The 12,032-nt window shown below is 45.1% G+C and overlaps 1 protein-coding gene and 1 long non-coding RNA gene across 8 annotated transcripts; one reads left to right on the plus strand and one right to left on the minus strand.

The window, feature by feature from the left end:
- Window positions 1–55: 55 nt before the first annotated feature.
- On the minus strand, window positions 56–3,621 carry srsf9 (serine and arginine rich splicing factor 9). 7 transcript variants are annotated; one of them, XM_046369859.1, is made up of 5 exons: window positions 3,437–3,621; window positions 2,023–2,202; window positions 1,645–1,838; window positions 920–1,092; window positions 56–800 (listed from the first exon to the last, which is right to left on the minus strand). In XM_046369859.1, exons 2-5 carry the CDS (start codon window positions 2,178–2,180, stop codon window positions 567–569), a joined length of 759 nt encoding a protein of 252 aa, XP_046225815.1. In that variant the 5' UTR covers window positions 2,181–2,202; window positions 3,437–3,621; the 3' UTR covers window positions 56–566. The 7 variants fall into 7 exon arrangements, with proteins under 7 accessions (XP_046225815.1, XP_046225812.1, XP_046225809.1 ...); XM_046369856.1 differs by lacking the exon at window positions 3,437–3,621 and adding an exon at window positions 3,223–3,409 and having other exon boundaries at window positions 2,023–2,199; XM_046369853.1 differs by lacking the exon at window positions 3,437–3,621 and adding an exon at window positions 3,223–3,409.
- LOC124048782 lies at window positions 2,597–4,322 on the plus strand. The gene is made up of 2 exons (XR_006841303.1): window positions 2,597–2,820; window positions 3,953–4,322. It is a non-coding gene; the product is annotated as an uncharacterized LOC124048782 (long non-coding RNA).
- The last annotated feature ends 7,710 nt before the right edge of the window (window positions 4,323–12,032 follow it).

Genomic DNA, 12,032 nt, shown 5'->3' on the forward strand with positions numbered 1-12,032 from the left:
ATGATCTTCAATTCAGCCACCACCAGTTACCAAAACATTGAGAGGGGAAGGAATGAACTGATTAAAAAGTTTGACATTTATTTAAAATAAAACAAATTTAAGGATTTCAGGTTTACCAGCAGATTACAATCAAACAATTTCCAAAAGGTATTCAGACACTTGGAGGTCCACACTTACAATTCATTTAAAAATAGACATTGCAGGCAGATCTTCACATTTAGTTTTTGTTGAGTCACACTCAGGGCAGTGTTCATCACAAATGGATCATGTTCATACATGACCAAGAGCAGCAAGACCAGTAAATTGACAAGTTAACAAATGGTCTCACCAGAACTCAGCTCAATACAGTGCGCTGACACAGGGAACTGAAGTTTACATCAATCAACAGGAAAATAAATCAACCATATTAAGGCCAACAAGAAGGCAGGGGTGACTGACCATGGAATGCACATAGCAAGCAAAAGGGGGACAATTATTTGTGTGTGTCAGGGAGGAGAACTGGTATAAACAAAACATAATTAAACTGCCCCTAATCATCAGTGCCCTCTTGTGAATGGCTGGCTGGTCTACCGATAGTGGCGTGGGGGTGGGCTGTGGTGTGTTACTGGGTGTCGCCTCGCTGGGGGGCTATGGCGGGACACATGGCGCCGTGGTGGTGACTGGTAGCGCTGTGGAGGGGACCCTCTGCTTTTGTAAGGAGGTGGTGAGTAGCCACGCCCCCGGGGGGATCTGGAGCGGGACTGCGAGCGACCATAACTGGCACCATGTTCTCCGTGGACACGAATGTTTGCCATCTCCCCCTGAAGGACATACAGAGCAAATGACTGAGGAGACAATCTTCCGTCATGGGCTTGAATAAGCTTGTAACTCGCAAATGCACTCCTATTTGAGATGTTTTGCTGTGGCGAGGTGTACTCACCTGATGGGAGCGGAACTCAGTCCTGTCCAGTCTGCGCAGGGCATACTCCATGTCCTCCCGACGGACAAACTCCACCACCCCTTCACCATCCCGCTGCACGTCGGCGAAACAAACATCCCCTGCCTCACGCATGTGGTCTTTAAGATCCTGCCAGCTCCCTGATGGGGGCAAGCCTGGGAGGGGAGACAGCACATTGTCATACAAGAAGCTGCTAAGTCTGCATAATGCTTAGTGGAGTGGAAAAGTGATTATGTTGATACAATCAACTACGCCTTTTCAACTACAGATTCTTATAGACCTGTTTCAAGTGGCATACCTCCAATTCACATTTGTGTCTACATTTTCATGCAAAGCTTTGAGGGACACCATAAGTATGCAAATACTGTCAGTCTTTCAACTAATATTTTCCCTTGATTTGAAAGAAAAAAAGTGGCATATGATCTGACTGCCAGATTGAAACCTAAGAAATAGGAATGTCTAAGCTATATAAGAGGACATACAATAGAGAACTACCAATGGGTAAAACAAAAATGAATGATAAAACATACCAGTCACTATGGCCGGTGTTTGGGTATATGCAGTCAACATGATCAGTTAGAGCTTTTACCGTTTTGTTCCTGTTTGTTTTGGGCAGCTGACTTGACCTCCACTTAGTCCCTTTGACCTCCAGTCCGCCAAGAGAGAGAGACAAAAACAACTGTCTACGACTCAGAACGTCCACCTACCAGTCACTATCACCCGGAACTCAGATCTCCGAGTTGGAGGCCCAAACCTCCCCTTAGGACCCCCTCCTTCGCCTCTTTCTCCGCCTCCCATAGGGCCACTAAATTTGGCACCAGAGGAGCGAGGGTATTCTACACGAAGCTTGGAGTCACCGAATCCATATCCATTCCTTCCATAGACAGCATCTTCTGCATCCCTAAGAGAAGAGAGCACAGAACTCCTTACTTACTTGCCTAAGGGATATACACTTGTCAACGCCTTCTCCATCCATTCACTGAGGTCAGTCCCAGGCGATGTTACTAAATCAGGAGAACGCCTTGCCAAACAGCCAGGTATTGTGATTGGACGTGTACACACACTAGATCATTCCAGGAACTCACCGTGGATCTTCGAAGCGAACAAAAGCAAAAGGGATGGTTCCCCTGTTATTCTTCAGTTCGATATCCCGAATTTTTCCATATTTGAAGAAGAGATCCTCTATGTCCCTCTCCTGGACGTCCATTGGAAGATTTCCCACGTAGATCCTTCCATCAGTCATTGTTGGTATTGGATAGGCCCTGCTAAAATAAACCGAAGGCACCTGCAGGCTTCAAACTCATTGATCCATTCCAAGAACAAAGGTGGAGGTGAGCCGTATCCTAATCCATCCTCTTCTAATGCTTTAAATATACCCTCAGAAATCTAGAATCCGTATCCTAATCTTAGTCCCAATCCACATGTCCATTCTCTTCTATTGCTTTAATTAGGAAAAATTTAGAATCTTTGTGGAGCAGGAGTAGTAGTAGCAGTAACGTTACATGTTGAGTTCAAGACAATCTGCACAGCACCTTGGACCAGTCTGAAAGCTTTAAAACACAGGATAATGATGAATGCCTTAGATTCAAACCATATAGCCATCAGAAGTCGTTTGAACATACACTAATTAGTGGCTAGCTAGCTAGTACTACTGATCTTCCCTCAAAGTGACGTAGCCTATAATTTACAAACCACTTCGATAGCTAGGCTTCGTAGCAAAGAGGCGGGCTACAGTTAGCTAAACAGACAGCAAAGAGGGCTGGCACTTCAAGGTGTGTTTCATGGATTTAATAACATTCCACACTGATTCCGCTCCATGCATTACCATGAGCCCGTCCTCCTCAAATGTGCCACCAGCCTCCTGTGACAAAGTGATTGACTAGGTAACGTTCGATACAGTAGTTAGTTAGCAAACGTTAGCCCTCTGATTCCATCCTTGCTAGCTAGGCTAACGTTAGCTAGTTAACGCTGTCTACTATGCTCTTCCGTTTTAAAGTGTAAATAGCAACAGGTACATCGATCGGTTATGAATGTTTATGAGTAGCAAATTATTTGCTATAAAATTTCAGACATACCTCACTGTAATTTATGTAAAATACGGGCGGGATCGCTATCAAGCAGTCTCTTCCTCAATGCAGGAAGTCAGCTCGGGCGGTCGTTTGATCACTACGTCAGAAATACTAAATTGCTAATGTCTACTCTCCTCTTCAATTTTAACGTGCAAATAGCAACAGGTACATTGATCGTTTGAGTAGCGAATTATTTGCTATAAAAAATTGACATACCTCAGTGTAATTTATGTAAAATACTGGAACGCTATCAAGCAGTGCTTCAACAATGCAGGAAGTTAGCTCTAGCTGTCGCTGGATATCCACGTCAGAAATACTAAAGCTGAAGTCTACACTCTTAAATTTTAAAGTGTAAATAGCAACAGGTATTTTGGTCGTTTATGTGTAGCGAATTACTTGCTATAAATGTTTATTTTATTTTCAGACATACCTCAATGTAATTTATGAAAGATACTCTATCTAGCAGTCAATGCAGGAAGTCAGCTCGAGCAGTCGCGTCAGAAATGCTAACGCTAAAGTCTACTCTCCTCTTCAATGTTAAAGCGTAAATAGCAAGAGCTACTTTGATCGGTTATGAATGTTTATGTTTATGTGAGCTGTTTATGTTTAGCATGTTACTGTTTAATAAAAAAAAAATAGCTGTCGCTGGTTCTCTACGTCAGAAATACGCGCCTACTTGAGACAGAACTATTTGCATAGGCTTATCAATACAATCTTCCCTTTGGAGGCAAGGCACAATCCAATTTCAACATTTTGACTTTGTTTGGTAACCTGAGGGTTGCATGGGGCTGGCGAATAAATCACTCCAAATTAATTTACAGTTAGAACTTATGGAAGCAAGGAGTCAACAAGATTGTCAAAAATGTCAGATAATGTTAATCTCACTGACTGGTTTACTCAAGACTTTTTGTATGTTTCCATTTTTCTGTCCATTTTTCTGATATAGCTTCCTTCCTTTAATACCGTAGCCACCACCAGAGTGAGCTCCAGTGATGGCATGTAAGAGCGAGTTGAGGTTCTGCTGCATTGTGGAACATTGAACCATAGAGATGAGGAGGGAGGCCAACAGAAGAAGGTGCCAAAACATTTCAGTGTCACCGCTGTCATGCTGCGGGACACATCTAAACTGACATCTAAATGCTTCCACGACAGAGATGTGTGCATGTGGATGGGAGGTCTGATTTTTCAGTAACAGGCAGAGGGGCAACTCAGAGCAGAGCATTTAAAGAGTATTACAGCCCTATCAGGTCAATCTCATTTCATTTGTATCAATAAGGTTTATGTGATTTGTCTCCCTTGATAAAGGATTTTTAAAATAACATTGCAGCCTTTTTGTTATCACAGTTGTTATAGAGGGTGAATATGATGTATAATACGAAATCAAATCAAAGGTATTTATATAGCCCTTCTTACATCAGCTGATATCTCAAAGTGCTGTACAGAAACCCAGCCTAAAACCCAAAACAGCAAGCAATGCAGGTGTAGAAGCACGGTGGTTAGGAAAAACGCCCTAAAAAGGCCAAAACCTAGAGAGGAACCAGGCTATGAGGGGTGGCCAGTCCTCTTCTGGCTGTGCCGGGTGGAGATTACAACAGAACATGGCTAAGATGTTCAAATGTTCATAAATGACCAGCATGGTCAAATAATAATAATCACAGTAGTTGTCGAGGGTGCAACAGAGGAGCACCTCAAGAGTAATGTCAGTTGGCTTTTCATAGACGATCATTGAGAGTATCTCTATCCGCTCCTGCTGTCTCTAGAGAGTTGAAAACAACAGGTCTGGGACAGGTAGCACGTTCGGTGAACAGGTCAGGGTTCCATAGCCGCAGGCAGAACAGTTGAAATTGGAGCAGCAGCAAGGCCAGGTGGACTGGGGACAGCAAGGAATCGTCATGCCAGGTAGTCCGGAGGCATGGTCCTAGGGCTCAGGTCCTCTGAGAGAGAGAAAGAGAGAATTAAGAGAGAGCATACTTAAATTCACACAGGACACCGGATAAGACAGGAGAAATACTCCAGATATAACAGACTGACCCTAGCCCCCCGACACATAAACTACTGCAGCATAAATACTGGAGGCTGAGACAGGAGGGGTCAGGAGACACTGTGGCCCCATCTGATGACACCCCCAGACAGGGCCAAACAGGCAGGATATAACCCCATGAGCCTTGATGTATAACAGTGTCTTGCAGGCATGGTATTCACTAGATAAAGGTAACACCAACATAAAGTGTCTTAATAGAGCGTTGGGCCACCACGAGCCACAACAGCTTCAATGCACCTTGGCATAGATTCTAAAAGTGTCTGGAACTCTATTGGAGGGATGTGATGCAATTCTTCCACGAGAAATTCCATCATTTGATGGTAGTGGAAACGCTGTCTCAGGCACCGCTCCAGAATCCCCCATAAGTGTTCAATCGGGTTGAAATGTGGTGATTGAGGCGGCCACGGCATATGCTTTACATAGTTTTCATGCTCATCAAACCATTCAGTAACCACTCGTGCCCTGTGGATGGGGTATTGTCATCATATGGGGGTATAGCCATGGTAGCCAAAATAATGGCCTGCCCAGCATTTTTATACATGCCCCTGAATATCGAGATTTGTAGCAATATATATACTTAATTATTATTTCTTATGCAGTTATGCACACCTGCTCTTTCCATGATGCATACTTTCCAAGTGAATTCAGGTGAAAGCTATGATCCCTTATTGATGTCCTTGTAAATGAAGGGGAGAAGGATTTTTAAGCCTTGAGGCATGGATTGTGTATGTGTGCCATTCAGAGGGTGAATGGGAAAGACAAAAGATTTAAGTGCCTTTGAACGGGGTATGGTAGTAGGTGCCAGGCGCACCGATTTGAGTTAAGATCTGCAACGCTGCTGGGTTTTTCATGCGGAACAGTTTCCTGTGTGTATCAAGAATAGTCCATCACCTGAAGGACATCCAGCCAACTGTGGGAAGAATTTGAGTCAACATGGCCCAGAATCCCTATGGAATACTTTCGACACTTTGTAGAGTCTATGCCCTGACGTTTTGAGACTGTTCTGAGGGCAAAAGGGGGGGGGGTGCAACTCAATATAATGTTTTGTACACTCAGTGTATATCCATATAGAGATCTCAAGTACTTTATGTCAAATACTGTGAGTTTTAACCCTTCACTTCTGCTCTGTGCTATTCTTAGAAAGGGCCACAATGCTGAGGGATTCCTCTGGAAGAGAGCTCTACTTATTCTGAGCAGTAAAGCATTTAGCATTTAAGCATTCAGAATTTAACACCATAGTACCCTTCAAACTCGTCATCAAGCTTGAGTCCCTGGATCTCGACCCCGCCCTGTGCAACTGGGTCCTGGACTTCCTGACGGGCCGCCCCCCAGGTGGTGAGGGTAGGTAACAAAATCTCTACCCCGCTGATCCTCAACACTGGGGCCCCACAAGGGTGCGTTCTCAGCCCTCTCTTGTACTCCCTGTTCACCCACGACTGTGTGGCCATGCACGCCTCCAACTCAATCATCAAGTTTGGGGCTTGATTACCAACAACGACGAGACGGCCTACAGGGAGGAGGTGAGGGCCCTCGGAGTGTGGTGTCAGGACAAGAACCTCACACTCAAAAAAACAAAGGAGATGATCGTGGACTTCAGGAAACAGCAGAGGGGGGTCCTATCCACATCGACGGGACAGTAGTGGAGAGGGTAGAAAGTTATACACCGGCTGCCCTGGTGGCAGTAATACCAAAAGCTTACCTTGACTTGAACGAGTTCCAGTGTTGTGTTGGAAAGTCATAGCCAGCTAGCTAACATAGCATCTCTCTGTTTGAGGAGGGTGTTTCAGTAGGCTAAACTAGCTAACTGCATTTGCTAGCTAAGTAAATGAAAAGAATGACATTCTCTCTTGCTTCTCCTTCATTTTGGAAGAAATTAATTTGATCATAACTGTTAAACTATTGTCTTTCTCTTTGAGTCAACTACTCACCACATTTTATACACTGCAGTGCTAGCTAGCTGTAGTTTATGCTTTCAGTACTAGATTAATTCTCTGATCCTTTGATTGGGTGGACAACATGTCAGTTCATGCTGCAAGAGCTCTGATAGGCTGGAGGACGGCCTCCGGGAGTTGTCATAATTCTGTGTAAATCTATGGAAGGGGGTGAAAACCATGAGGCTCCTAGATTGTTTTTTTTCTTCAGTTCCCAAGTGGCGCAGTGGTCTAACGCACTGCATCTTAGTGCTAGAGGCGTTACTACAGACCCTGATTCAATTCCAGGCTGTGTCAAAACCGGCTGCGATTGGGAGGCGCGTGTGGCGGGGAAAAATTGGCCCAATGTCGTCCAAGTTAGGGTTTGGCCAGGGTAGGCCGTCATTGTAAAATAATAATGTGTTCTTAACTGACTTGCTTGGTTAAATAAAAATAATGGCTTCCGGGTTGGATGCACGCTGTATGGCTTGGTTGGGTTGTGTTTCGGAGGATGCATGGCTTTCGGCCTTCGTCTCTCCCGAACCCGTACGGGAGTTGTAGCGATGAGACAAGATAGGAATTACTAACAATTGGATACCAGGAAATTGGGGAGAAAATGGGTGTAAAAAAAACAATACTGTGCAGCCGTATTCATTGACCTGGCCAAGGCTTTCGACTCTGTCAATCACCGCAGACTCGACAGCCTTGGTTTCTCAAAAGATTGCCTCTGCTGGTTCACCAAGTACTTCTCTGATAGAGTTCAGTGTGTCAAATCGGATGGTTGTTGCCCGGGCCTCTGGCAGTCTCTATGGGGGTGCCACAGGGTTAAATTATTGGACTGACTCTTTTCTCTGTATACATCAATGATGTCGCTCTTGCTGCTGGTGCGTTTCTGTTCCACCTCTACGCAGACAACACCATTCTATATACTTCTGGCCCTTCTTTGGTCACTGTGTTAACAACCTTCCAGGCGAGCTTCAATCCCATACAACTCTCATTCCGTGGCCTCCAATTGCTCTTAAATACAAGTAAAATTAAATGCATGCTCTTCAACCGATCGCTGCCTGCACCTGCCCGCCTGTCCAACATCACTACTCTGGACGGCTCTGACTATGTGCACAACTACAAATACCTAGGAGTCTGGTTAGACTGTAAACTCTCCTTCCAGATTCACATCAAACATCTCCATTCCAAAGTTAAATCTAGAATTGGCTTCCTATTTCGCAACAAAGCATCCTTCTCTCATGCTGCCAAACATACCCTTGTAAAACTGACCATCCTACCAATCCTCGACTTCGGCGATGTCATTTACAAAATACCCTCCAATACCCTACTCAATAAATTGGATGCAGTCTATCACAGTGCCATCCGTTTTGTCACCAAAGCCCTATTTACTACCCACCACTGCGACCTGTACGCTCGTGGGCTGGCTCTCGCTTCATATTCGTTTCCAAACCCACTGGCTCCAGGTCATCTACAAGACCCTGCTAGGTAAAGTCCCCCCTTATCTCAGCTCGCTGGTCACCATAGCAGCACCCACCTGTAGCAAGCAGGTATATCTCTCTGGTCACCCCCAAAACCAATTCTTACTTTGGCCGCCTCTCCTTCCAGTTCTCTGCTGCCAATGACTGGAACAAACTACAAAAATCTGGGCACCGGACTGGGCACCCTCGCTGCGGGCCCCGGACTGGGCACCCTCGCTGCGGGCTGTCTCTGGAGGCTCCGGACTGGAGGCCGTCTCTGGAGGCCGCGGACTGGAGGCCGTCGCTGGAGGCTCCGGACTAGAGGCCGTCATTGGAGGCTTCGTGCCATGGATCATCACTGGAGGCTTCATGCCATGGATCATCATGGGAGGCTTCGTGCCATGGATCATCACTGGAGGCTTCGTGCCATGGATCATCACTGCAGTGGAGAGACAAACAGGAGGCCTGGCTCTGGGAGCAGGCACATGACTCACCAGGCTGGGGAGACATACAGTAGGCTTAGTTCTTGGCAGAGGCACCGGATACATTGGGCTGTGGAGGGGCACTGGCGTCTCGAGCGCAGAGCTTGCACAACCCGTTCTGGCTGGATGCCCGCTTCCAGCCGGCAAATGCGGGAGGCTGGCACAGAGCACACCGGCCTGTGAATGCTCAACCGAGACACCGTGCGCATCACCCCATAGCACGGTGCCTGACCAGTCACATGCTCGCCACGGTAAGCACGGGCCACGGTAAGCACTCCCCGTGTGCCCTCCCCAAAAAGATTTTGGGGTGCTTCCTCTTCCTTGCTAGTCGTGTTCCCTCATAATGCTGCCGCTCTGCTTTAGCTGCTGCCTTCGCCTTCCTCTCTGCTCCCAGTGCAGGCGATCCTTCCTTCCCGGCCAAGATCTCCTCCCACGTCCAGGATCCCTTGCCATTCAAAATGTCCTCCCACGTCCATTCCTCCTTACCACGCTGCTTGGTCCGTTTGTAGTGGGAAGTTCTATCACGGGCCGTTAAAAGAAGAGGACCAAGGTGCGGCGTGGTGATGGACACCAATTTATTAATCGCTAATTACAAATAAATAATAATCATCAGAAAATGACTGTCAAAGCAACGAAATAACTAGGGCTTACCAATTATGGTGAAAACTTGGGGAAATGTTGGGGTTAAGTGGGTTACAATCTTCCTAGAAGTCAGAAAAACATGATGTAGGACATGTCAAAATGCAGATTTTTGGCACTTTAGCAAGTTCCATGTGTTTTATATTATAATTAAATTCATTTCATTTAACAGTCTTTAAAAATTCTATATTGGTGCACAATTTTTATTTAAAATATCACTGGAACGCAAAAGGCACTCTATTGGCGGAATGACCCATCTGTGCAACAGGTTTTAAGAATTCTGTTAATCTGGGTGACATACAGAAATGGGACTCATAAATATGCAAAGTGAAGATGAGATCCTACACTAGGGCTGTTACGGTGGGCGGTCACGAGTAATGATGACAGTCAAAATCCACGTGACCATTTAGTCACAGTAATTAGGCTTCTCCAAGCACTGATGCTGCTGATGGTCATTGGCAGCCTACCAAAACCTGCTAACTGCCTGGTACTCTGCACTCTATTGTCCCTCCAATCACTCTGACATCAATGCAAATGTAATCGAAAATCTAATCAAACACTTTCACGAGAGCCCATGAGCTCGTGTTGGTCAACATTTCTATAGGCTATGCAATTGCGTGAAAACAGAGTGATGGCGTCTATTAAAAATCAAATCAAATGTATTTATATAGCACTTTTTACATCAGCTGATATCTCAAAGTGCTGTATGGAAAAAGAGTATCGCATCAGCTTTCTATTGGCTAGGCCTACTATATTTATTTCTCAACTTTCCTAATAGTAGCACATGGTTTCTCTTTACAACAGGAGTATAGCCTACCTGGCTGGGATGAAAATGAACCATGTGAAACGCGTAGTCCATTAGCTCTTTAAGTGCATAGGTGTCACACATTTTTTTCACTGCCCCTGTTTCTAGACAGGTGTATGATAATGGTCCATTCTAAATCATAACAAATTTCACACATATATTATTTAGTATATGTAAAGACAAGATTAAATCAAGAATAGTGTGATGGGTAACAATATTAGCCTATCACTTGTGAATGATGCCCAGCTTAAGGCAAAACGCGCATGATCTCTTTTGGCGACTTTTTCAAATCATTGTAGCCTAACCCATAGGCCTATATGTTTTGATAAGGTTTGTGTCACCAACTAAAGGGGCCAAATAAGTTTTTTTAAATGAAACACGAATCTGCTTCACAACGGGTGTAGAGCCTAACTGGCATATATATGTGTAACAGTAAAGACTTTACGTCCGTCCCATCGCCCCGACCTGGGCGTGAACCAGGGATGCTCTGCATACGTCACCCTAGAAGCATCTTACCCATCGCTCCACAAAAGCCATGGCCCTTGCAGAGCAAGGGGAACCACTACTTCAAGGTCTCAAAGCGAATGACGTCACCGATTGAAACGCTACCAGCGCGCACCACCGCTAACTAGCTAGCCATTTTGCATCGGCTACATATGCAGTGTGTGAGTTTCAATTTTGGGGAAGATAATTTTCACCATAACAATGCACTTTTATAATAAAAGCAATACATGCATAATCACATTTGTGGTCACTTTTGAGAATGGTTTTTTTCTGCCAATGAAACATTCACACTTACTGCTGTGTCCGCATTGCTGTGCTTATAATGTGAAGAAGTAGCATAACATTTTAAGCTAAGCATTCTCTTCTGTTGCCTCAGGCTCATTGCTTAAAACAGTTTTTTTATGCTAGTGTGTCACGCCCTGATCTGTTTCACCTTTTTTATGCTGTCTCCACCCCCCTCCAGGTGTCGCCCATCTTCCCCATTATCCCCTGTGTATTTATTCCTGTGTTCTCTGTTTGTCTGTTGCCAGTTCGTTTTGTTCGTAGAACATACCAGCGTTTTGTTTCCCTGCTCCTGCCTGTTTCCTTGCTCCTGTTTTCTAGTTTCCCGGTTCTGACTGTTCTGCCTGCTACTCTGGATTACCGACCTCTGCCTGACCTGACCCTGAGCCCCCCAGTTAAGAACAAATTCTTATTTACAATGACAGCCTACCCCGGCCAATCCCAGACAACGCTGGGGCAATTGTGCGCCGCCCAATGGGACTCCCAATCATAGCCGGATGTGATGCAGCCTGGATTCAAACCAGGTACTGCAGTGACACCTCTTGTACTGAGATGTAGTGTCTTAGACCACTGCACCACTCGGGAGCCCTAAAGCATATTCATATTCATAAACCTAAAAAGTCATATTATATATACAGTGGGGCAAAAAAGTATTTAGTCAGCCACCAATTGTGCAAGTTCTCACACTTAAAAAGATGAGAGAGGCCTGTAATTTTCATCATAGGTACACTTCAACTATGACAGACAAAATGAGAAAAAAAATCCAGAAAATCACATTGTAGGATTATTAATGAATTTATTTGCAAATGATGGTGGAAAATAAGTATACAGAAGTATACAGCCAGAAGTATACCGAATGGTGTCGTCTGCGTAGAGGTGGATCAGAGACTCACCAGCAGC

The sequence above is a fragment of the Oncorhynchus gorbuscha genome, linkage group LG11 (assembly GCF_021184085.1).
Source record: "Oncorhynchus gorbuscha isolate QuinsamMale2020 ecotype Even-year linkage group LG11, OgorEven_v1.0, whole genome shotgun sequence".
Taxonomy (NCBI): Eukaryota; Metazoa; Chordata; class Actinopteri; order Salmoniformes; family Salmonidae; genus Oncorhynchus; species Oncorhynchus gorbuscha.

Coding starts and splice junctions, on each gene's coding strand:
- srsf9 (XM_046369859.1), bottom strand. CDS start 2,180: ATGACTGATGGAAGGATCTACGTGGGAAATCTTCCAATGGACGTCCAG. Junction 1,839..2,022: donor GTTCGCTTCGAAGATCCACG/GTGAGTTCCTGG, acceptor CTCTTCTCTTAG/GGATGCAGAAGATGCTGTCT. Junction 801..919: donor CTGAGTTCCGCTCCCATCAG/GTGAGTACACCT, acceptor TATGTCCTTCAG/GGGGAGATGGCAAACATTCG.